A 23,644-nucleotide genomic window follows, 5' to 3' on the forward strand; every position below is an offset into this window, starting at 1 on the left:
AGGACTCCCGGAGCCCGGCGGTGCAAGGCTTCGCACCACGGCAAGGAAGCGAACCCACGGGCCTCCAAGAGTTCAGTTTTACACCGGTGCCCCGGATGAACCAAGACCACTGATGTAGATGATACCAACCTCTCCGACCGCACTGCCCGAGGAAGGTGTCTCCCCTTTCGACGCTGCGAGAAACCGCAATGGCACCGTCACAGTCTCCAGCAGCAGCGAGTCTGCTTCTGGTGAAGATGAAGATGGTCTCTCCAACAACTCTAGGAGCCGATCCGAAGACGAGGAAGAAGATCCGTCCCCTGTCGTTGATCGTCGCTCTCCTTTCGTGCCCTAGACGTCACCTTTAGCTTCGTTCTTAGTCGTTGTGTGCTAGTTTTGGTGTGTTAGGTTTGCTTCGCTTGGGGCTAGTGGTGAACCATAGCAGTAGTGGGGTTATGGTTGTACCGCCAGGAGTTGTGTGGTTTTTAGGTGTGTTTCTTAAGCAAGACGATTACAGTTCATTAATTAAATAAAGCCCCTGTTTGCTTAGCCGTTTCTTTTTCTTCTTTCTCTTTCTGTTCCCTCCCGCTCCTGCAGATGGTGAACACTCGCAACGACAATCGTGACACCGACCAGTCCAGCACCGGAGGACCGCCCCCACCGCCTCCACCAGAGAACCCGTCACTCGCTCAGATTCTTGCTAGCCAGACCCAAATACTCGCTTGGATGATGCAGCAAATGCAACAACAGCAGCGGCAACACCAGCAAGTGCTACAACAGCTCTTAAACTAGAACCAGAACAACCAACAACATGGACCACCCCCAGTGCAGTCCAAGTTGCCGGAGTTTCTCCGTGTTCGTCCCTCGACCTTCTCAAGCACCACTAACCCCATGGAGGCAAGTGATTGGCTCCATGCGATTGAAAAGAAGCTCAGCCTACTACAGTGCACTGACCAGGAGAAAGTCTCCTTCGCCGCACATCAACTGATGGGTCCCGCCTCGGCTTGGTGGGATAACTTCCTGGTTACCCGCACCGCTACCACGGAAGTGACTTGGGCGGAGTTCTGCCTTAACTTCCGTAAGGCCCATATCCCTGATGGGATAGTCACACAGAAGAAGCGTGAGTTCCGTGCCTTGCAGCAAGGTACCAAGACCGTGACGGAATACCTCCATGAGTTTAATCGCCTAGCGCGATATGCCCCCGAGGATGTTCGCACTGACGCCGAAAGGCAAGAGAAATTCCTCGGAGGTTTGGATGATGAGTTGAAGAAGCAGTTGCTTTCGGGCGACTATGCTGATTTTGGAAGGCTGGTCGACAAGGCCATCCGTCAGGAGGACCAGCACCTTCAGATGGATAAGAAAAGAAGGCCTCACAGTTCAGGTCCAACCAGCCGCACCCGCAGAAGCTCCGGTTCCACACCAGCCCCCATCCTCAGAATCAGCAGCACGGGCAATCGACCTTTATTGTCCGCCAACACCGCCCCTACAACCCCAACAACTTCTACAGTGGTGGCTCGTCGCAGCGTGCCCCACCTCAGCGCGCTCTTCCAGCACCAGCTCCCCGACAACGGAACGCTCCTCCACGAACAGCTCAACTTCCTCCAACCAGGAAGGATGCAGGTGCAAAGCCTGGAGTGTGCTACAACTGTGGCAACCCAGGTCACTTTGCCGACAAGTGCCCGAAGCCGAAGCGTAGCGGGCAGAGATTCGTGCAAGCTCGCGTGAACCATGTCACCCCAGAAGAAGCACAGGCTACGCCAGAAGTAATACTGGGTACGTTTCCTGTCAACTCCGTACCTGCTACAGTACTTTTTGATTCTGGTGCTACACACCCTTTTATTTCAAGGAAGTTTGTGGGAATGCTTGGGTTAAGAAGGGAAAAGTTAAGAAACCCGATACGGGTTAGTACTCCAGGGCATAGCATGTTTTTGGACCTTTATAGCCCTAATGTGCCCATAGAAATCCAAGGGACATCCTTTCTAGCCAATCTCATCCTGCTCGAATCCAAAGACCTAGATGTCATTTTAGGAATGAACTGGCTTACCAAGCATCAAGGAGTGATTGATTGTGCCAAGCGTACAGTCACTTTGACCAGTGAAGGTGGTGAAGTGGTGACTTATCAGTCACCGGAGTCAGTAACAATTAGGACTTGTTTGAATAAGATGGAAGCTGAAGAGCAACCCTCGGAAACAGTCAAAGATCCGAAGAAGTTGGAGGACATACCAGTGGTTTGTGAGTATTCGGAGGTGTTTCCAGATGATCTCACAACGATGCCGCCAGAAAGAGAGATCGAGTTTCGTATCGACTTGGTGCCAAGAACTGCACCGATCTATAAGAGACCCTACAGGATGGCAGCTAATGAGATGGCAGAAGTGAAGAAGCAAGTGGATGAACAGCTTCAGAAAGGTTACATCCGACCGAGTACCTCGCCTTGGGGTGCCCCGGTTATCTTTGTTGAGAAGAAGGACAAAACTAAGAGAATGTGTGTAGACTATCGTGCTTTGAACGAGGTCACCATCAAGAATAAGTATCCTCTGCCAAGGATTGATGATCTGTTTGATTAGTTGAAGGGAGCGAAAGTTTTCTCCAAGATCGATTTGAGATCAGGGTATCATCAGTTGAGGATTCGGGAAGAAGATATTCCCAAGACGGCATTCACTACTCGCTATGGCTTGTATGAATGTACAGTAATGTCGTTTGGACTTACTAATGCCCCGGCATTCTTCATGAATCTCATGAATAAGGTGTTCATGGAATACCTGGATAAGTTTGTGGTTGTCTTCATTGATGACATTCTTATCTATTCCAAGTCAGAACAAGAGCACGGGCGGCATTTACGGATCGTGCTAGAGAAGCTAAGAGAACACCAGTTGTATGCCAAGTTCAGCAAGTGTGATTTCTAGCTGCGTGAAGTGAAGTTCCTTGGCCATGTGATCAATGCTCAAGGAGTTGCTGTGGACCCCAGTAATGTGGAGTTAGTGATCAAGTGGACCCCACCTAAGACGGTTTCCCAGGTCAGAAGTTTCTTAGGACTTGCGGGCTATTACCGTCGGTTCATTAAGAATTTCTCGAAGATAGCCAGGCCAATGACACAGTTGTTGAAAAAGGAAGAGAAGTTCAGATGGTCAATTGAGTGCGATAAGAGTTTTGAAGAGCTCAAGCAAAGGTTGGTGTCAGCACTCGTGTTGATTTTGCCAGATCAAACGAAAGACTTCCAGGTTTACTGTGATGCATCCAGATCAGGATTTGGATGTGTGCTAATGCAAGAAGGAAAGGTGGTTGCTTATGCCTCTCGTCAGTTGAGACCACATGAGGGTAACTACCCGACTCATGATTTGGAACTAGCAGCTGTAGTGCATGCCCTAAAAATCTGGTGACACTACTTAATTGGTAACAAGTGTGAAGTGTATACGGATCATAAGAGTTTAAAGTATATCTTTACACAATCGGATTTGAACCTCCGCCAGCGAAGACGGTTGGAATTGATCAAGGACTATGATTTAAGTATCCATTACCATCCAGGCAAAGCAAATGTAGTTGCAGATGCTTTAAGCCGAAAGAATTACTGCCATGCTGTTGTATCAACGGAAGTTTGTGAGCAGTTACGGCAGGAGTTTGAACGACTAAATTTGGGTTTAGTCGAAGAAGGTTTTGTGGCAGCCCTAGAAGCGCAACCCACATTGGTGGATCAAGTTCGCCAATCCCAAGCAAATGATCCGGAGATAGCCGAGCTAAAGAAAAATATGCGAGTTGGTAAAGCTCGAGATTTTTCAGAAGATGAACATGGGACAATCTAGATGGGAAACAGGTTGTGTGTACCAGATAACAAGGAGTTAAACGAGTTGATACTTCAAGAAGCTCATCAAACCCAGTACTCTATTCACCCCGGGAGTACCAAGATGTATCAAAACCTCAAAGAAAAGTTTTGGTGGGTCAGTATGAAGAGAGAAATTGCAGAGTATGTCGCCTTGTGCAGGTTTGCCAACTAGTCAAAGCAGAACACCAAAGGCCAGCAGGACTGTTGCAGCCTCTTCAGATTCCAGAATGGAAATGGGAAGAAATCGGGATGGATTTCATCACTGGTTTACCAAGGACCGCTGCCGGTCATGACTCGATTTGGGTAATTGTTGATCGATTGACAAAGGTTGCCCACTTCATACCAGTTCACACTACCTACTCAGGGACAAGGCTAGCTGAGATCTACTTGGCTAGGATCATGTGTCGACATGGAGTACCTAAAAAGATCGTTTCTGACCGAGGAAGTTAGTTTACTTCAATGTTTTGGCAGAAGCTACAGGAAGAATTGGGAACCCGACTGAATTTCAGTACAGCTTATCATCCGTAGACAGATGGTCAGACGGAAAGGGTAAACCAGATCCTTGAAGACATGCTCAGAGCTTGCGCTCTCGACTTTGGTGGAACTTGGGATAAGAATTTGCCGTATGCAGAGTTCTCATACAACAACAGTTATCAAGCCAGTTTGCAGATGGCACCTTTTAAAGCTCTGTATGGTCAGAAGTATCGTACACCCCTCTTCTGGGATCAGACAGGAGAACGTCAAGTTTTTGGGACCGAAGTTTTAAGTCAGGCGGAAGAAAAAGTCAGAATAATCCGTGAAAGGTTGAAAACAGCCCAAACTAGACAGAAAAGTTATGCAGATAATCGTCGAAGGGACTTAGCCTTCGAAGCAGGAGACTATGTGTACCTCCGCGTCACACCTTTGCAAGGAGTACACCGGTTTCAAACCAAAGGAAAGTTGGCACCACGTTTCGTGGGACCATACCGGATAGTGGAACGTAGGGGAGAAGTTGCGTATCAGTTAGAACTCCCTGCTAACACGGCCGGAATCCATGACGTGTTCCATGTGTCGCAGCTCAAAAAGTGTCTTCGTGTGCCTGAAGAACAGACCAACTCCGAGCACATCGATCTACAGGAAGATCTGACGTATGTGGAGAAACCAACACGGGTTCTGGAAACCAGTGAAAGGAAGACCCGGAACCGTGTGATCAGATTCTGCAGAGTTCAGTGGAGTCACCACTCAGAAGAAGAAGCGACATGGGGAAGAGAAGATGAGCTCAAGGCCGCCCATCCGCACCTCTTCGCCAGTACCTCCGAATCTCGGGGTCGAGATTCCGTTTAAGGAGGTAGGTTTGTCATACCCGGAGTTTTGTCCCTAGCCTAAGCTCGTAAAAGAAATCCGTAAATAACAATTGGCTTAATTAACTCAGGAAGAATCCCTCTAAAAGAACTTAATTTAATTAGATCGAGGTTCGCAAATCGACTAACTGGATTTAAACTCAAATTGCAGAAGTATAAAATTTGGCCAAGCAAATTAATTTAAAACTCGGCAAAAGTGGAGCTTTCCTTTTTCCCTCCTTTTTCCTTTCTTTTTCCATTCCTTCTCAAATTGGGCCGAAGTCCAATTTTCCTCCCCTTCCTTTTCTTTTTCCTTTTTCTTTTTCCTCTCCTCCTTCCCGGACCGGCCCACCTCTCCCTCCAGGCCGGCCCAGCCGACCGGCCGCCTCCTCTCCCGCGCGCACGCGCCTCCTCCCTCCCGGCCGGGCTGCCTCGGCCCAGCGCGCCGCACCCTTCGCCCACAAAGTCCGTCGCCGCCTCCCTCCGCCTTTGCGCCGCTGATAGGCGGGGCCCACCTATCAGCGACTGCGCCTGCAACCGTGCCGGCTGAGTCCGAGTCCGCCGCGTTGCCGCCCCGTGCCTGCAACCGCCGCCGTCGCAATGGCCGCTGCCTAGTCCGCCGCGTCGCCGACTCGGTCTCCAACTACCGCCGCCCGCCCTAGCCGGCCATCCTCCCCTATAAAATCCCCGCCGCCTCGTGCCGCCGCTCACCCTTTTCCTCCACCCGTCGTCGCCGTCGTTCGATCTCGCTGCCGGACGCCCTTCGTCGCCGTCCAGCCGCGTAACCACCTCCCCCTTGCCGTCACCGACTTGCTGCCGCCCCTATCGTCGCCGGCAGGCATCTCTAGCGCCCGCGCATCCTCTCGCCACCTGGTCGCCGCCGCGCCTGACCTCACCACCGCCACCCCCGATCCCATCGCCCGGTCGTCGCCGTCCGCGCCTTCGGACGTCGCCGCCTGTCCCGCCTCCTCGCTGACCCTCTACCGCGTTCGCCTCCGCCGGTGAGCCTCCCCACCTCCCTCTCCTCCTCTCCTTTGTCCTCGCCGTCACCGCCGGACCACCCACGCCGTCGCCGAGCGTCGTGCGCCACCTCCCCGCCGTCGCTGCGTTTCCCTCGTCGCCGCCATCACCACGCGGTCGCCGTGCCGCCGCTGCTGGCACCCATTGCCACCTCTCGCCGCCATGCGCACGTCACGCGCTCGTCGCCGTCGTGTTGGCCGGTCACCGCTCCCCCTCTCGGCCGCGCCCTTGCACCGCCGATTCGTGCGCTGTCGTCGCCGCGTCGCCGTCGTCGTGGCACCGCCGCCGTCCGCTAGCGCCGTCGTCGCGCCACCGTCCCTTGGCCGCCACCGCGCCGCCCGAAGCTCCCGCCGTCGGCCGCGCTCTCCTTTCCCCTCTCTGTTTCCCACTCTCCTCCCGTGGGGCCCAGCCGTCAGCCTCTCCTCTCCCCTCTCCCCCACCGACAGGTGGCCCCCACCCGTCAGCGCCGCCTCCTCTCTCCTCGCTAATGTCAGCAGCCCCATTAATTGCGCAATAATTGATTTAGGACTTTTCTGTTTAGTTAAAAAACTCAGAAAACTTCTAAAATTCATAAGTAATTCATCTAGTCTCCGTTTAGGTCCATTCAAATTTCATTAAATTCATAAAATTGTCGAGAATCCATTAAAAATACTTTCTTTTGCTATTTCAGTAGAGCTTGTGCCTGTTTTATTTATTTTTGTGCTTTGTTGCTTAGATTCAGACCCCGCCGAAGAGCCGGTTTACTTCGAGATCGTCGCCGAAGTACCCCAGGGGCCAGAGCAAGGCAAGTGGCACTCATCTTTGATCATATTGAACCCATTATTGCAAATTCTCTGCTTTGTTTGTTCAAACCTGCATTGTTTTAATTAAAGTATTTACTGTATTTATTTTCTTTGGGTAAACCCTATTATTATGCCGTTGATTATCCAACTTTATCCATGCTAGACCAGGGGTAACTTGATTAGAGTTAGGCCTAGGTTAATGCTTAGCCGTGCTTAGAACAAGTAGCTCATGGGATCACATTTAATCATGCTTAGTTCTGAATAGCTGTAATAATGATTCATCATCCGATTCGGGTTAATGTCAACTAAAATATTGATAACGGTGGGTTGTGGGTGCATGGTTTTGAGAGTCGCATCTATGGCAATTAAGGACCGATTCACGGGAAACCTTGGAAGTAATTAAGTGCTAACCACATGCCGAAATGGGTAAGGTGGGATTTGAAGCATGGCTTCGAACTATTTGACGTACCAAGGCAAGGGTAGGCGTGATGGAGTATGAACGGGCAATCGTGGTCTAACGAAAGGCTCTGCTGTTTCCGGATCTACCAAGGCATAAGAGGGGACTGCCCGACTTAGTGTAAAGGAGGGGGTGAAACCTGAAGTGCGGTGCGATTAAATAGGGAGGGTTATGTGACGGGTCCTATCACGGTCTCCTTTCCGGTATACCATGGTGGTATGTCGGCGCACGTTCAAGTGTAGTGGAGTCGTGTCTTGTGGGTACAGTAGTACACCTCTGATCAGAGTATAATCTATTCGAATAGCCATACCCACGGTTACGGGCGAACTCCCAGCTTCACTGGGATTAGTGAACCTTTAATAACTTGAATAAACTGGTTTTCACTCGGGACTACTGCAACGTGGTGTAATGTTGAGTAATGGTTGGGCCTGTTGCAACGTGGTGTAACGTTGTACAGTGTTGTGGTATTTTACAACTGTTATTTACTTATCCTTTAATGTATTCAATTATCTTTATTCTTTTCAATCTCTGTTATTTGTTTAACTGCAACTAACCCTAGCCTGTCCTTGATGATCCCTATACATCATTTATTCCCCTCTTTTCCGTGTTACTTGTTGAGTACGGTGGTTTGTACTCAGCCTTGCCCAACTTTTTCCCCCTCCAGAGCTACAAGTTGAGTCCGTTGGAGGTGTCTCTCCGGAGTGAGCTGGTCTGCCGTCGAAGCTTTGCCTGTGGACTGGAGCCGTACCCGCTGGAGCTAGTCTACTTTTCTTTCCGCTGCATTTTTCGTTAGAATAAGTGTTATTTTCAGTTGTTTCTAAGAACGATGGTTATGTAATCAACATTATCTTTTTGTGTACCTTGGCTGGGTGGACAGGGATTTAATACACAATTAAGTTCAAAAATTCGTGTGAAAAATTTGTGGGCGTGACAGCCTTGGACCAGCCTGCCTCGTCCGGCTGCCCGGCAGCCGTGGCTACGACCAACCGCCCGCCGTCCACGCCGCCCCCTGTGCTCTGGCCGCTCAGCCCCTCAGCTGCTCTCCAGCCTCTACTGTCTCTCTCTCTCTCAGTAACTAAGTAAGCCTCTCTTTGTTTCACTGTCTAACAGCATTTTAGTCTCTCTTTGTTTTTAGAAGAAATCCTATAGAGAACCAGATTATATATATTTGCAAATTTTCACACTTGCTAGTTTCTGAAATTAATATGCTTGTGATAACCTGTTGAATCATTGCTTAGTTAAATATTACATTTACATATATTGAGCAGGATATCTTCTCCAGAATTAGTGAGAAATAGAATAAATTATTTCATGGCTAAGGGCAAGTGTAGACTAAAGTCTAAATAGTTGTACCGTAATATCCTATTTATATATAGCATCTATTATATTTGAACTATCTTTGTTATAATATTTGAATATATTTTGAACTTGTTAAGTTACTCGATTATCGATGTTGTTGTAAGATGTTATTTCTATATTATATCATATTTTAACATATTTTAACCAAATATGTACTCATATATGTTATCGTGATGTTTAATTTTTTATGTCACGTTTACTTTTCATGTTGGAGTTTGGACAGGACTACTCACCGAAAGTTTTCTGGCTACGCCACTGCCAAGAACGCCCATCCGCGCACAGCTTTTTCCTCTGCCGGAGCGACTCCTAGTATGAACACTACCAAATCCTTCTAATTTTGACACAATTTGTCTTATTGCAGAGGACCATTCCGATTTGCATGAAAGTGGAGCAAAAAACTGTAGTGCAAAACAAATTCCAGTGTATATTGAAACTTCATTTCCTCTCTATCTCCTTCCATATACATGTCTTTCAGCCATTCTTCAGATTTTGCCCGAATGGGATGAATCCTTACTAAAACCCTAAGTTTGCCCCTGAATCACAAAAATAACACAATAATTTGTGATATTTTCTTAATTCGTGTGGAGTCCAGGTGTACCTTTTACTAGAAATTCTTAGCAGTTCGGCAACACACAATTGAACTGTAGTACAAAGAATTATACGGGGAATTTTATTACATGACATATATATTTCCGGAAACGGTTGAAATAACATGTTGTTCATATATTGTGTTGTAGCACTAAAAACATGAGTACATTACTCCTCCAGTGAATAAACTTCTGCAGGCAAATTGGGCATACTGTAGACACCAATTCGTTACTATGCTTCATACTTCAGCGTTACACTTGTGTTCGTCAAAAACTCATGGCAAAAAATGCTTCTTTTATTGACATTACTTCGCTATATATATCATGTATTACTGGACGATCTTTTGGGGATTCTTCAGAGCATAGAAGGCCAAGTTTAAGGAGTTGTAGAGCACAGACATCCATTATACTTGTCTTGTGTTCATGCGTTCCCAGGGTATGATTAGAAGATTGCTCCATGATTTCTGGAGTAAGTCTGGGGTCAAGTACGTCTTTAATATTTGAAACTGATGCATTAACATACATGCGGAGTGTGAAGCCATCAGTAAACATTTCATCGGTAGGGTTTCTTCCTGTTAGCATTTCCAGAAGAATAATGCCATAACTATAGACATCACCCTCAGCTGATATTTTACTGCCCATGCCATACTCTGCAATGTCAAGATAAATAGATCAAGCTGAATCATAATATTTTTTTATGAAATGATACTCTGTATTGTGCTCAGAAGACCAACTCACCAGGAGCTATGTACCCAATTGACCCCCTTGGTCCAACCATGCTTTTTGAATCACTTTGAGCTCCAGATGAATAAGCACGAAGTGACTTTGCTAGCCCAAAGTCACAGACACATGCAACATCATCACTGTTGAAAAGTACATTGCTTGGCTTCAAATCGCAGTGAACAACTGGTGGGATGCATTGGTTATGAAGATACTCTAGAGCAGAAGCAATATCGGCTGCTATGTTAATCCTTGCTCCCAAAGTCAAGTCACTGCATCGGTCAAACTTTCTATGAAGTCGGCTTTGAAGGCTACCATTGGCCATATATTCAAATACTAGAGCCTTGAACTCATTGCCCATAGGATCATAAGTTGAGCATGCAGTTATCACCTTGACAAGATTGCGGTGACGGATATTTTTCAAGGCTTTGCACTCTGCCATAAAGCTATCCAATGCACCACATTGATCAAGCTTGAACACCTTAAATGCAACCCTAGTGTCTTTTGCATCTAATCTACCACTATAGACTGTCCCGAAATGCCCAGAGCCGACTATGTTGGCTGCAGAAAAGTTATTTGTTGCTCTGCTCACATCACTATATGTAATCTTTTTCAGCTCCATGTAGGAGGGATCTGTGTACTTATTGGATTTCCACCTCCTTCGCAAAACATTAATGATCAAGAAATACAATCCAAGGATTGATGAAAGTGCGACAAAAGATGACAAAACTGCCAACATTGGAATAATGATCTTGTGCTTTCTTTTAGATGATGAATCATAGCACATATTCAACTCTTCCATTGGAACATTGGTGCATAGGTGTGGATTTCCTTGGACAAAAAACTTATCTCTGTCAGCAAAAATTCCTCCTACGGGAACTGGTCCCTCAAAGTTGTTGTATGACATATTTAGATACTGTAATGAGGTGAAAGTCCCAAAGAAATCCGGTATTGCACCAGACAAATTGTTCTGGGAGAAATCTAGAACTTTTGTGCCTCTGATGTTTGCTAATGATTGAGGAATACTTCCTTCTAGGAGGTTGCCTCCAACACGAAGTGATTCCAACCGGACACAAGCACCAAGTGAAGATGGGATCTTGCCTGTGAGTTTGTTGTGGGAGATGTTCAAAGAAGCAAGATTTATCAGGCTACCAAGTTCTAGTGGTATGGAGTTTGTGAATTGGTTGTGTGATAAGTCAAGTAGCCAACTCAATTGACTCAGCTTGCGAAACATGTCTCCGTTTATGCTTCCAGTAAGGGCATTACATGAAAGGTTCAATGCCAACAATTGTTGGCACCTTGCTAAACTTGTAGGTATGCTTCCACTCAGCTGATTATCTGATAAATAAAGTTCAGCCAACTGACTCAAGTTACCGATGGATTGTGGTATTTCTCCAGAAAATTTGTTCTGTGAAAGGCTAAGGACAACAAGATTGTTTAGTTGGCCAAGAGTATGAGGTATGCTCCCTGTCAGCAGATTTTTATCGAGATAAAGTAGGGATATTCTAGATAGGTTTCGAATCTCCAAGGGGATGGTGCCAGATATGTAATTTGACTGGAGAACGAGTGAATTTAATGTTTTCGGCAGGTCAGCGACAGATCTAGGCAAGTCCCCACGTAAGTTATTTTCACCAAAGTTCAGTTTCAGAAGTTTGGAACAATTTTTCAACGAGGACAGAAACGTCCAGTCTCCAGCTTCCAACTGGTTTGAGTACAACATGAGAACCTGCAAATCTGACATCAAGCTGAAAGAAGGTATGAGCCCTGTCAAAGAGTTGTCGGCCAGATACAGGAATTGCATGCTGGACGCATTTGCCAGAGATCCAGGGATTTCTCCCACAAAATGATTGGTAGACATCATGAGCACTTGGATGTTGCGAAGTGTGTTTCCTAGATCAGGAGGTAATGACCCCTTAAGATTGTTGTTGGCCAAACCGAGAAAACTGATCGACGACAAGTTGTAAACCGAGGGATGCACAGTTCCAGAGAGACCATTGTAGGAGAGGTCAAGAAATTGCAGGACAGACAGTTTACTGAAATCAGGTATGCTACCCTTCAACTGGTTTTGTGCAGCTAAAAGTGCTGTAAGCGACGAGAGATTTCCTAAGGATGGTGGTATGCTTCCTGACAGGCTATTTCCTGTGAGATCAAGATAGGTGATCTGTGAATTGAACCGTGTGACGGGTGGAATTGAACCAGAAAGATTGTTCTTCCGAAGGTATATTTCTCTGACAGTGAAGCTGTTCAGAAGTGCAGCAGGAATGCTCCCAGAGAGGCTATTGTTCTTCAGGGAAAGATAGCGAAGTGAGGACGCATTTGCCAGCAGCAATGGAATCTCACCATGAAGGTTGTTGCTGCTCAAGTCTAGGGACAGAAGTCTGCGAAGCGTACCGAGGCCGGGTGGGATCTCGCCGCCGATCCCGTTGAAGCTGAGGTTGAGGTACCGGAGCTCGGCCAGCCGGCCAAGCTCCGGCGTGATGCCGCCGGAAAGGCCATTGCTTGGCAGGTGGATTCTCGCAAGGGAGGAGAGGTTGGCTATGCACGCCGGGATCTCTCCGGCGAGGCCCTGCGCCTCGATGTCCAGCGCCACCACCACGCGAGGCTGGGACTGGGACTGGTTGGAGCAGGTGACGCCGTTCCAGGAGCAGAAGTCCGGCGAGGTGCTGTTCCATGTGGCGAAGGCGGCAGCTCCGTTTGGGCTTGACAGGTGAGATTTGAGGCAAAGGAGAGCCTCCCGGCTGGTGTCGGATTCATCGGCTAATGCTGTCAGCGAGAAGAAGACTGCTGCCACTGCAACTAGAGGAGCAAGATTGTGCATAGGTGCACATGCCATCGTGCAGGTTGGTTTACTGGACACTATGTGTGTTAAAATTTGACAAGTTTTTGATTCTGGCTAGAGTGTTAGGATGAGCTTTTTATAGAGGGTATACATAAATTTGCGTTTAGGAATATTTTGCCGGTGTTGGAGCGTGGGTTTCAGGCATGGTGCATGTTCTTGCTGAGGGACGCAAAACTGGTGTAGGTGTATTTTGGACCATTGCTTGTTTCTACACACCATGACAACGATGCTTATATTTTTAATTAATGTTTTAGGGGAAGCTCTTTGATGTTTCCCTAACCCCAAAATAATACACACTATAATGCGTGTATTGACTTAATTTGTGTCATCTACAGATAGCATGTTGAATCAGGTGGAATAGCTTGACTAAGTCGTTTCAATAATGCAAACTTCAACACCTTACCTTTCAGCAAAGGAAATGACGTTATCTTGTTTGGTCCAATGGTTCAGCAAAGTTAATGACCTTCCTGTACATTGCTATAAATTTTTTGGTTCCTGGTAGCTATAGTCTATGTGAACCTGGGAAGAAAATCATGAAGTTGCGCAGAAATTGTCAGTGCTAGTAGATGAGTCAGCCACTTGTTTCTTGTACAGTTAATTATGTAAAATTTTTTCTGTATATAATGGGTTATTAGTTGCTCTTCTTTTGCAGTATCACATATGGACAATTTTCGTATACTTAAGAAAGTACATCTAGGTACAAAGTTTACATTTAAAATTTTGGCACCTGAGTTAGAAAGTATTTGGAAATACCAAAGTTTACACTAGAAAACATTATCTCCCGGTACTTTCTTATGAAGTATAGTAAAATTGCTCAGATGCACAATATACGTTCTGAGACATTAGCACTTCTTTTGCAGTTAATCGAATGGAGCTATTTTGAGGGACCAGCAATGAGGGTTAATCTGAAGCCACCGAGATTCTAAATTTATCTGACAGTCATAAAGTAAGCTGTGTTCTCTAGGCTCTTGTAATATTTGTGCAGATGAAAAAAAATTTAAATGACCGACACAAATGATAACTAATTGAAGAACCAGAAAATTATTTTATTCTTTATTTCATAAATATAATATGTGACACAGTTATCTCCAACTGTCTTTTGGCATGTCACTAACCTTCATTTGTACAGTTCATATTCTTGGTTCGGATTATGCCACTAAGGGCATGTTTGGATCCTCCAAACTTTTTTAAGTCCCTGTCACATCGAATGTTTGGACACTAATTAGAAGTATTAAGTATAGACTATTAATAAAACCCACCTCATATTATGGACTATTTCGCGAGACAAATCTATTGAGCCTAATTACTCTTTGATTAGCGAATGTGATACTACATTAAACATTTGCTAATTATGGATTAATTAGGCTTAAAAAATTTGTCTAATGAAATAGCCTTTATTTATGAAATTAGTTTTGTTATCAATCTATATTTAATACTCCTAATTAACGTACAAACATTCGATGTGACAAGGGACAAAAAAAAAAGTCTCTGGATCCGAACAGCCAATAAAAATACATCGGACGTGGGGGAATTATGACTATTTGATTGGTCATGGTATATAACAGTCCAAGCTCCGTAATAAATGAAACAACAGTTGTATGTATATGAAATCATGACTATTCCTTGTACGTTTAATTTTTTCCACAATCAAACCGTTATAATAGTCAATGCACATCTCCATCAAACGTATATGAAATTTGACAACTATTGATTTCAAGTGTTGTCTTTGACCGGCCCTGTTTTACTGAATAAAATGAATGTGGGTCCATGGTATGCACAAGCAGGAAGTTCATATCAAGTATTCCAGGTTTTATCTGCACTGGAGGTTGGGCCAGCAGAAAAACAGTAATGTTGCTTTTCTTTTCTTGTTTCTGTTAATCCAAGAAAGTTCATAAGAGAACATTATTAATGTGCTTACAAAATATTCAAAAGCATGTCACTAGAAACAATTATTTTCTTTTTATGAAAGGATAAATCACATGGTACCTATTTTCGAATTAAACAGGCATAGATTTTTATTTTTCCGGGAAATTGCATCGAGCACCCAGTTCCGTAAAAGAATGAATGTTAAGACAATCACACTGCACAAGCATGTTTGTCCATGTCTTGAATTTAGACAGGAAATACACTGTTACAGTACACTAAATAGGTCAGTGGTAGTTGTTCAGGAATGACAAGTTCAACTCAAGCTGCCTTCGTAGCTACTAGCTAGTAAGAACATAATGCAAGGCATTGTAATTTTTCATGTTTGTGATGTGTGATGTGTGAAGGCTTTATTGGTGATGAGATGTAAAGCCATACATTTGTTTCATACGAGATTGAACTTGTTTATCGTGATGACATGTAAACTCATGCACTCTTGAATATATATCGTGCATGCACGATATTGTGCTCAGAATATTATTGTGTGCTCATATTATTTTAATTTGTGCTCATTTTTATGGCTAGCATAGTAGCATATTATTTTCCAAAAAATGCCTAGGCGGCGGCAACATGCCAGCCTAACTGTCCATGCAGCGATGACACCCACGCAATGACTAGCACCCAGCTCCTTAATTAATTAGTGTATTTAGGTACCGTATACACATTAAAAAAAAGAGAAAATATATTTCGCGGCAGGATGTTAAGTGTCCAATGTTTGAGGCTCATTTTAATAAAGTCGATGTAAGAAAGAGGAGATCCAAATATCCTATTTTCTCCATGGACAAAGCCTAAGTTGGACACTCTAGCCTTGGACCGGACTGTCATATATACTAAAGCAACCAAGGTCCTAGATGGACTGTCTGATAGTGGTGGGACTGTCTAGCTAGGTTTGTTTCTTTTGGTTGAGCAACACATAATCACAATGTACATCGAACTAAATGGATATATAGTCCGACCATGCGTGAATTGTCCAGCTCCCATATTTGATCAACACATGATCACTGCTGGGTGTTGGGCCAGGTAGTCCAACACTGTCCATACTGTCGTATGTAGTTATGATCAGTATTGAGCTCGACTACGCGGCTTCACCCAGACTGTCTGGCTCACTTAGATTTAGAGCAAAGAAGGATAGGATTGTTAAAAGTATTACCTTAGGCTTATAAGGCTTTGGTTGAACTTCGAGGAAGGTTTTAGTACTTGCATAAGGGAGTAGAGATCCAGTATGCACCAACCTACAATACGGTATGTGAGAAACTTCAAGCTACTAAATCATACCGCCCTCTTGATAGTACAGTCTTTTAACCAATGCATTTTCATACCCGGGTTGCTTCAAATCTTTTTGAGTCTTTCTGGAACGTCATCGACTTCAGGGGTTATTGGTAATCTAAGTTTTGTTAATCAAACTCAATTTAAACGGTTAGTCCATTGATTATGAAAAATTTGTTTATTGCATATCTAGATTCTCTTGGCAAAGTGATGAATATAAGAATAAAATATAAACTAACATGATGGGTTATCATTTGGCAAAGTGACTATTTGCATTCAAAATGTGGATATTCAAAACAAGTGTCTTCTAATTAAATGGTTGTTTATGTTGATTAATAAGGATGGTGTTTGGTAGGATTTGCTAAGGATGAAGTACAATATTAACATGACAATAACTCAAGCTGTTAGAAAACTGGGTGACTTTTATTTCTAGTTGGGTTTAATGAAAATTAAAGATAAGTTTTCTCATCTTTAGATCTTCTCACTACTGCATATTCGTTTTTTTCGTGCGGTCAAAATCTATTTTCCCATGTGGAGATCTGGCCCGTCTGCACCGAGGGGTATGGAAAATAAGGATTTTCTCATGCAGGCCAGCCGATCGCATGAGATAATGCAGTCGTATTACGTGGACCGTTCGGGATAATCGATTATCCCGTGCAGTTGTGTTAAGAGAACCGCACGGGATAATCGAATATCCCGTGCGGTGTCATTAAGATGCCCGCACAGGAAAGCCTGCTAGGCCAACCTAACGTAATAGTAGATCCGATGCGTTCGGCCTAGCACATGCTAGCCGTTCGGGATGATATGTGCTCATTATGCATGTTGTTTGTGCTAGTCGTTTGGGAAGATACGCGCCCGTGCTTGTGAATCATCATAAGCATAATATTACGTGCTATAACAGTTACATATAAATTATATGAGGAATATTAGAAACATCGATAAATATTATTACACTTTCTTTGTACATAAGTGTTCATAATGTTAGAAGTTCTGCATTACTACACAATTTGTATTACAATTCATGTTCTCTCTCCCACTTTCTTAGGTTTTTGAACTTGGGGTCTGTAGCAAGTTCGCTATTAGGGTCATAGAACTCCCCTAGATGGTTGCAGATGCCCCGACGAATCAAACGGCATAAGTCCCTGTAGAAGTTTAGAAGTGTTTTCTGGTCGAACCGGTTTGCAGTATATGGGATACTTGGGAGCTATAAAAATTAGAAAAGAAATAATGTTTAAAATCCACTAAATGAACTATTTGATATATGTAAGGAGCTAGATGACTTACATCCGTAAACTCGGTTCTGTATCTCCCACACCCTGAGCATCTCGCAGACATAATATCCGCATAGGTTGGTGCCACTAGGTTGCTTGTGACACTGCATAATATTAGTAGACACGTTCTTATTAGGAATTGACAATCACATCACATACTGAACAAACATATAGTTGATTACATACCGGAAAACGTTCCTTTCCGAGAAGTTTTTTCCTCTTTTGGTCCTTTACAAACCCTCCATGCCTTCTGTAATAGTCATGTCCTTTACAATACCTGACATATTTGATTGAGCTAACTTGAAAGTAACATCTGATGAGTGTGGTATGCGTGGGGGATTGTTTCAACTTACAAATTAAGCAAGATAAGAAACTCCATGAACGTCTTCTCGTCGTAGTTGGCCGGATCGAGAACTACGACGATGTGGTTGGACAGATATACCAGGAATAGTATATAGTGATCGCTGCGAACATGGTCTATGAATTACGATATCTCAATGTGCAGGTATAATATATGAAAAAAGAAGGGGTGTTGCTTACGTTAGGTGGTATGGGACCATCAAGACTCATTTGTCCGCGTGCAAGAGCATAGCTTGCCCTAAGTAAGTTGCCACCTAGATCCTTTTTTTCTTATGCAACTTGTTGACATATTCCTTTTTTTCCTCCATCGTGTTATCCTTGAATTCCTTTTTTTTCTGAACTTGGCATATTCCTTGCTCCCTTCCCAACGGGGTCAAAACCTGTGACAAACAAGGCAAAACAAGAAAAACAGGCTAAAAACTACTGAAACAGAGAAATAAACTATTTTTAATGGATTCTTGGTATTTTTCTGGATTTAATGAAATTTAAATGGACCTAAACGGAGACTAGATGAATTAGTTATGAATTTTAGAAGATTAAATGTGTTCTTAAACTAAACAGAAAAACCTTATTGATTTATTGCGCAATTAATCGGAGGCATGACGTCAGCGCAGGAGTGAGAGGAGGCTTACGGCTGGGGCCCATTTGTCAGTGGGAGAGAGGAGACATTGAGGGGATGACACGTGGGCCCGGGGAGGAGAGGAGAGAGAGAAGGGAGGGGGTGGCTGACGGGTGGACCCCGTTGGGAAGGGAGAGAGAGAGGGCAGGGTGTCCGGCTGGCATGTGGGCCCTACTAGCCGGCCACACAGAACAGAGAGGAGGGGGAGGACGGCTTCGGCCGGGCGGAGGAGGGCGGCGGCGTCCAGCGCGGAGGGCGGCAGAGGACGGCGGAGGACGGCGGTTCCGCGGCGGCGACGGCGAGGCAATGGAGGCGGTCCCGAGAGGGGGCGTCGGTGGCGGCAAATGGTTGTGTGGTTTTTAAGCGTGTTTCTTAAGCAAGACAATTACAGTTCATTAATTAAATAAAGCCGTTGTTTGCTTAGTCGTTTCTTTTTCTTCTTTCTCTTTCTGTTCCCTCCCGCCCCTGCGGATGGTGAACACCCGCAACGGTAACCGCGATACCGACCAGTCCAGTACCGAAGCACCACCTCCACCTCCTCCACCAGAGAACCCGTCACTCGCTCAGATCCTCGCTAGCCAGACACAGATGCTCACCCTCATGATGCAGCAGATTCAACAACAGCAGCAGCAGCAAGTGCTACAACAGCTCTTGAACCAGCACCAGAACAACCAACAGCAGCTTGGACCACCCCCTGTGCAGTCAAAGTTACCAGAGTTCCTCCGCGTCCGTCCCCCAACCTTCTCAAGCACCACCAACCCCATGGAGGCAAATGATAGGCTTCATGCCATTCAGAAGAAGCTCAACTTACTGCAGTGCACTGACCAGGAAAAAGTCTCATTTGCTAGGCATCAATTGATGGGTCCCGCCTCTGCTTGGTGGGATAACTTCCTAGTTACCCGCACCGCTACCACAGAAGTGACATGGGCGGAGTTCTGTCTCAACTTCCGCAAAGCTCATGTCCCTGACGGGATAGTCACACAGAAGAAGCGTGAGTTCTGCGCTTTGCAACAAGGTACCAAGACAGTGACAGAGTACCTTCATGAGTTCAATCGCCTAGCGCGATATGCCCCCGAGGATGTCCGCACTGACGCCGAAAGACAGGAGAAGTTCCTCAGAGGTTTGGATGATGAGTTGAAGAAGTAGTTGCTTTCGGGTGATTATGCTGACTTTGAGAGGCTGGTCGACAAGGCTATCTGTCAGAAGGACCAGCACCTCCAGATGGATAGGAAAAGGAAGGCCTCCCAGTTCAGGTCCAACCAGCCACACCCGCAGAAGCCCCGGTTCCACACCGGCCCCCATCCTCAGAATCAGCAGCACGGGCAATCGACCTTTATTGTCTGCCAACACCGTCCCTACAACCCCCACAACTTCTACAGTGGTGGCTCGTCCCATCATGCTCCACCTCAGCGTGCTCTCCTTGCACCAGCTTCTCGGCAACAGAATGCACCTTCACCAATAGCTCAGCCTCCTCCCGCTAGGAAGGATATAGGTTCTAAGCCTGGGGTGTGCTACAACTGTGGTGACCCAGATCACTTTGCCGACAAGTGCTCGAAGCCGAAGCGTAGCGGGCAGAGGTTCGTGCAAGCCCGTGTCAACCATGCCACTGCAGAAGAAGCACAGGCTGCGCCAGAAGTAATACTGGGTACGTTTCCTGTCAACTCAGTACCTGCTACAGTACTTTTTGATTCTGGTGGTACACACTCTTTTATTTCAAGAAAGTTTGTGGAATTGCTTGGGTTAAGAAGGGAGGAGTTAAGAAACTCGATGCGGGTTAGTACTTCAGGGCATAGTATGATTTCGGACCTTTATAGCTCTAATGTGCCCATAGAGATCCGAGGGACATCCTTTCTAGCCAATCTCATCCTTCTCGAATCCACAGACCTAGATGTCATTTTGGGAATGGACTGGCTTACCAAGTATCAAGGAGTGATTGATTGTGCCAAGCGTAGCGTCACCCTAACTAGTGAAGGTGGTGAAGTTGTGACAGGGTCAACCCTCTGTCCAACGTTAAACCACGTTGCGACAGACCCAAACCACTGCCAACGTTACACCACATTGCGCAGGGTCAAACCAGTTCCAAGATTAATAAAATTATTAAAGGGGTTCAACTAATCCCAGTGAGTCTGTCAGTTCGCCCAATAACCGCGGGCACGGCTATTCGAATAGTTTTACTCTGCAGAGGTATACAACTTTACCCACAAGACATGGCTGCCAAGCATGTTACCATGCCCCAACGTATCACCACGATACCTCAGTACGGAAACCATGATAAGACCTTTCACCTAACCCTCCCTAGACAATCGTACCACACTTCAGGTTTCACCCCCTCCTTTACACCAAGTCGGGCAGTCCCCTCTTGTGCCTTGGTAGATCCGGAAGCAGGGGAAGCTTTCGTTACACCACGATTGCCCGTCCATACTCCATCACGCCCACCCTTGCCTGGGTACGTCGAATAGGGACAAGCTAGATTACGAGTCTCACCGTTGCCCATTCTGGCTTGTAGTTAGTACGTGTAAGACTTTCAGGGTTTCCTGAGAACCGGTCCTTAATTGCCATGGGCACGACTCTCAAAACCATGCACCCACAGCCCACCATAAGCAATATTTTAGTTGAATTGATCCTCAACGGGATATTAATAATGATTACAACCATTAAAGGTCTATTAAAGTGTAGGAATAATTAAGTAATAATTGGTGAGCTAGTTGAACTAAGCATGGCTAAGCATTGACTAACCCTAATTCTAGTCAAATTAACCCTGGGATGACAATAATAATGAATGAGGATCAACGGATATATTGGTAATTGCCCAATAGATAAATAAAGTAAATACATTTGAATACAATGCATGTTTGAATGTAAAAGCGGGGGATTTTATAATCATAGGTTCAATATGATCAAAGAAGGGTGCCACTTGCCTTGCTTAGACCCACGAGGAACTTCGGTGACGACTTCGGGAACGAACGGCGCTGCGACGGGGTCAAAACCTACGACAAACAAGGCAAAACAAACAAAACAGGCTATAAAACTACTGAAACAGAGAAAGAAACTATTTTTAATGGATTCTTGGTATTTTTCTGGATTTAATGAAATTTGAATGGACCTAAACGGAGACTAGATGAATTACTTATGAATTTTAGAAATTTTCTGGGCTTTTTAACTAAACAGAAAAACCTTATTGATTTATTGCGCAATTAATGGGGCTGCTGACGTCAGCGAGGAGAGAGGAAGCTGACGGCTGACAGGTGGGGACCACCTGTCGGTGAGAGAAGGGGAGGATGAGAGACTGACACGCGGGCCCGGGAGGAGAGAGAGGAGGCGGGCGCGGGAGAAGGACTGACGAGTGGGACCCACTCGTCAGCGTGAGGGGAACAGAGAGGAGGTGACAGAGCGCGCAGGCTCGGGCGGACGGCGGCGACCGGCGGAAGCGGCGGGCGACGCGGCGGCGGCGGCGCACAGCGACGGCGGGACGACGGCGACGACCGGCGAGCGGCGACGACGTGACGGCGACGACGGCAGAGGCGGCGAGAGCGCGGGCGCAACCGGCAAAACAGCGGTGACGGCTGGCACGGCGACGGCCGACGACGCAGCACGTGCGGCGCAAGCGACGGCGGCCAAACGTCGGCGACGCAGAGGTGACGACGACCGGGCGGGAGCGGGAGATCGGCGGTGGCGGCGGAGATCGACGGGCGGCGGTGAGGCGACCGGGCGCGACGGCGACGACGCGACGGAGGAATGCGCGGCGCGGGGGGACGCTCACCGGCGACGACGAGGATGGTGACTGGTCGGCGACAGCGGCGCGGAGGCGATGACGCGGCTGGACAGCGGCGAAGGCGTCCGACGGCGAAAGTGCGCGGCGGCGGCGAGAGGCAACAGCGCGGTGACGACACGAGCGGCGGCGGAAAGTGGGCGACGGCGCGGCGGCGGTGGGGATTTAAAGGGTGGCGGCACCGGCTAGGGCGGGCGGAGGTTGGAGACCGAGTCGGCGACGACGCGGTCTCGGCGGTGGCCGTTGCGGCGGCGGCGGTTGCGGCGCGGCGGCGGACTCGGACTAGGCCGGCGCGGGCGCGGCGCGGGCTGGCGGAGCTCGGTCTCTGACAGGTGGGCCCCACCTGTCAGTGGCGCGAGAGGGAGGAGGAGGCGACGCGGACTTCGCGGTGCGGGCGAGCGGGCGAGCTGGCGACGGGCCGAGGCCGCGGCCCAGGCGGGGGCGCGCGCTGGCGGGCGGAGGGAGGCCGGCTCGGCTGGGCTGGCCGAGGAGGGAGCGGTGGGCCGGCTCGGCCGGGCCGGCCCGGGAAGGAAAAGAAAAAGAAAAAGAAAAGGAAAAAGAAAGAGGGAGGAAAATTGGACTTCGGCCCAATTTGAGAAGGAAGGGAAAAAGAAAGGAAAAAGGAGGGAAAAAGGAAAACCCCACTTTTGCCGAGTTTTAAATTAATTTGTTTGGCCAAATTTTATACTTCTGCAATTTAAAATTTAAGTCCTATTAGTCGATTTGCGAGCCTCGATTTTAAGTAAATTAGGTTCTTTTAGAGGGATTTTTCCTGAGTTAATTAAGCCAATTGTTATTTACGGTTTTCTTTTACGATTTTAGGCTTGGGATGAAACTCCGGGCGTGACAAATCCACCCCCCTTAACAGAATCTCGTCCCGAGATTCGGAGGAGCTGTTAAAGAGGTGCAGATAAGCAGCCTAGAGTTGGCAGAACTTACCTGGAACAAACTCGGGTGCGGCTTGAGCTTCCTTGGCTGAGACTTGATTGACTTGGGCTTGCACGAATCCTGGTTTGTTGCGTCTTGGCTGTGGACACTCCTTGGCGAAGTGACCCGGTCTGTTGCAGTTGAAACAAACCCCTGGCTGCTGAGCTGGTGTTGTCTGGTTTGACAGTGGCAGTGCTGATAAGGGCTGCAGTTGTCCTCCATTGTTGTCGTCGTCATGGGGGTTGTAGTTGCTTGGGTTGAAAGGTCGGTGTTGACGAACAATCAGTGTCGAAGACCCCTGGTGTTGTCCAAAGTGCAAACGTGGCTTCTGGTTCTTTCCTGTGTTGACTTGTTCCGCTTTTCTCTTGCGATCCATCTGGTTGCACTGGTCCTCCTGGCAGATTGCTTTGTCTACTAACTTCTCAAAGTCCGTAAAATCTCTTGAGATCAGCTGTTTGGTCAGGTCATCATCCAAGCCTTCAAGAAACTTCTCTTGCCTTTCAGCATCGGTGCGCACATCTTCCGGGGCATAACGGGCAAGGCGGTTGAACTCATGGAGATACTCTGTAACTGTCATGTCCCCTTGTTGTAGATCACGAAACTCACGCTTCTTCTGTGCCACTATTCCAT

At 46.7% G+C, this 23,644-nt stretch overlaps 1 protein-coding gene across 1 annotated transcript; it reads right to left on the minus strand.

Annotated features, from left to right (window-relative positions):
• Positions 1–9,148: 9,148 nt before the first annotated feature.
• LOC102712473 (probable LRR receptor-like serine/threonine-protein kinase At3g47570) lies at positions 9,149–12,873 on the minus strand. The gene is made up of 2 exons (XM_006662188.2): positions 10,059–12,873; positions 9,149–9,970 (listed from the first exon to the last, which is right to left on the minus strand). Exons 1-2 carry the CDS (start codon positions 12,871–12,873, stop codon positions 9,588–9,590), a joined length of 3,198 nt encoding a protein of 1,065 aa, XP_006662251.1. The 3' UTR covers positions 9,149–9,587.
• Positions 12,874–23,644: the final 10,771 nt, after the last annotated feature.

This window comes from Oryza brachyantha, chromosome 10 (assembly GCF_000231095.2).
Source record: "Oryza brachyantha chromosome 10, ObraRS2, whole genome shotgun sequence".
NCBI lineage: Eukaryota > Viridiplantae > Streptophyta > Magnoliopsida > Poales > Poaceae > Oryza > Oryza brachyantha.

Excerpts from the sequence above, each read along its gene's own strand:
- LOC102712473 (XM_006662188.2), bottom strand. The coding sequence starts at position 12,873 with ATGGCATGTGCACCTATGCACAATCTTGCTCCTCTAGTTGCAGTGGCA. Across the intron at positions 9,971-10,058 it reads AATTGGGTACATAGCTCCTG|AGTATGGCATGGGCAGTAAA; the intron begins GTGAGTTGGTCT and ends TTGACATTGCAG.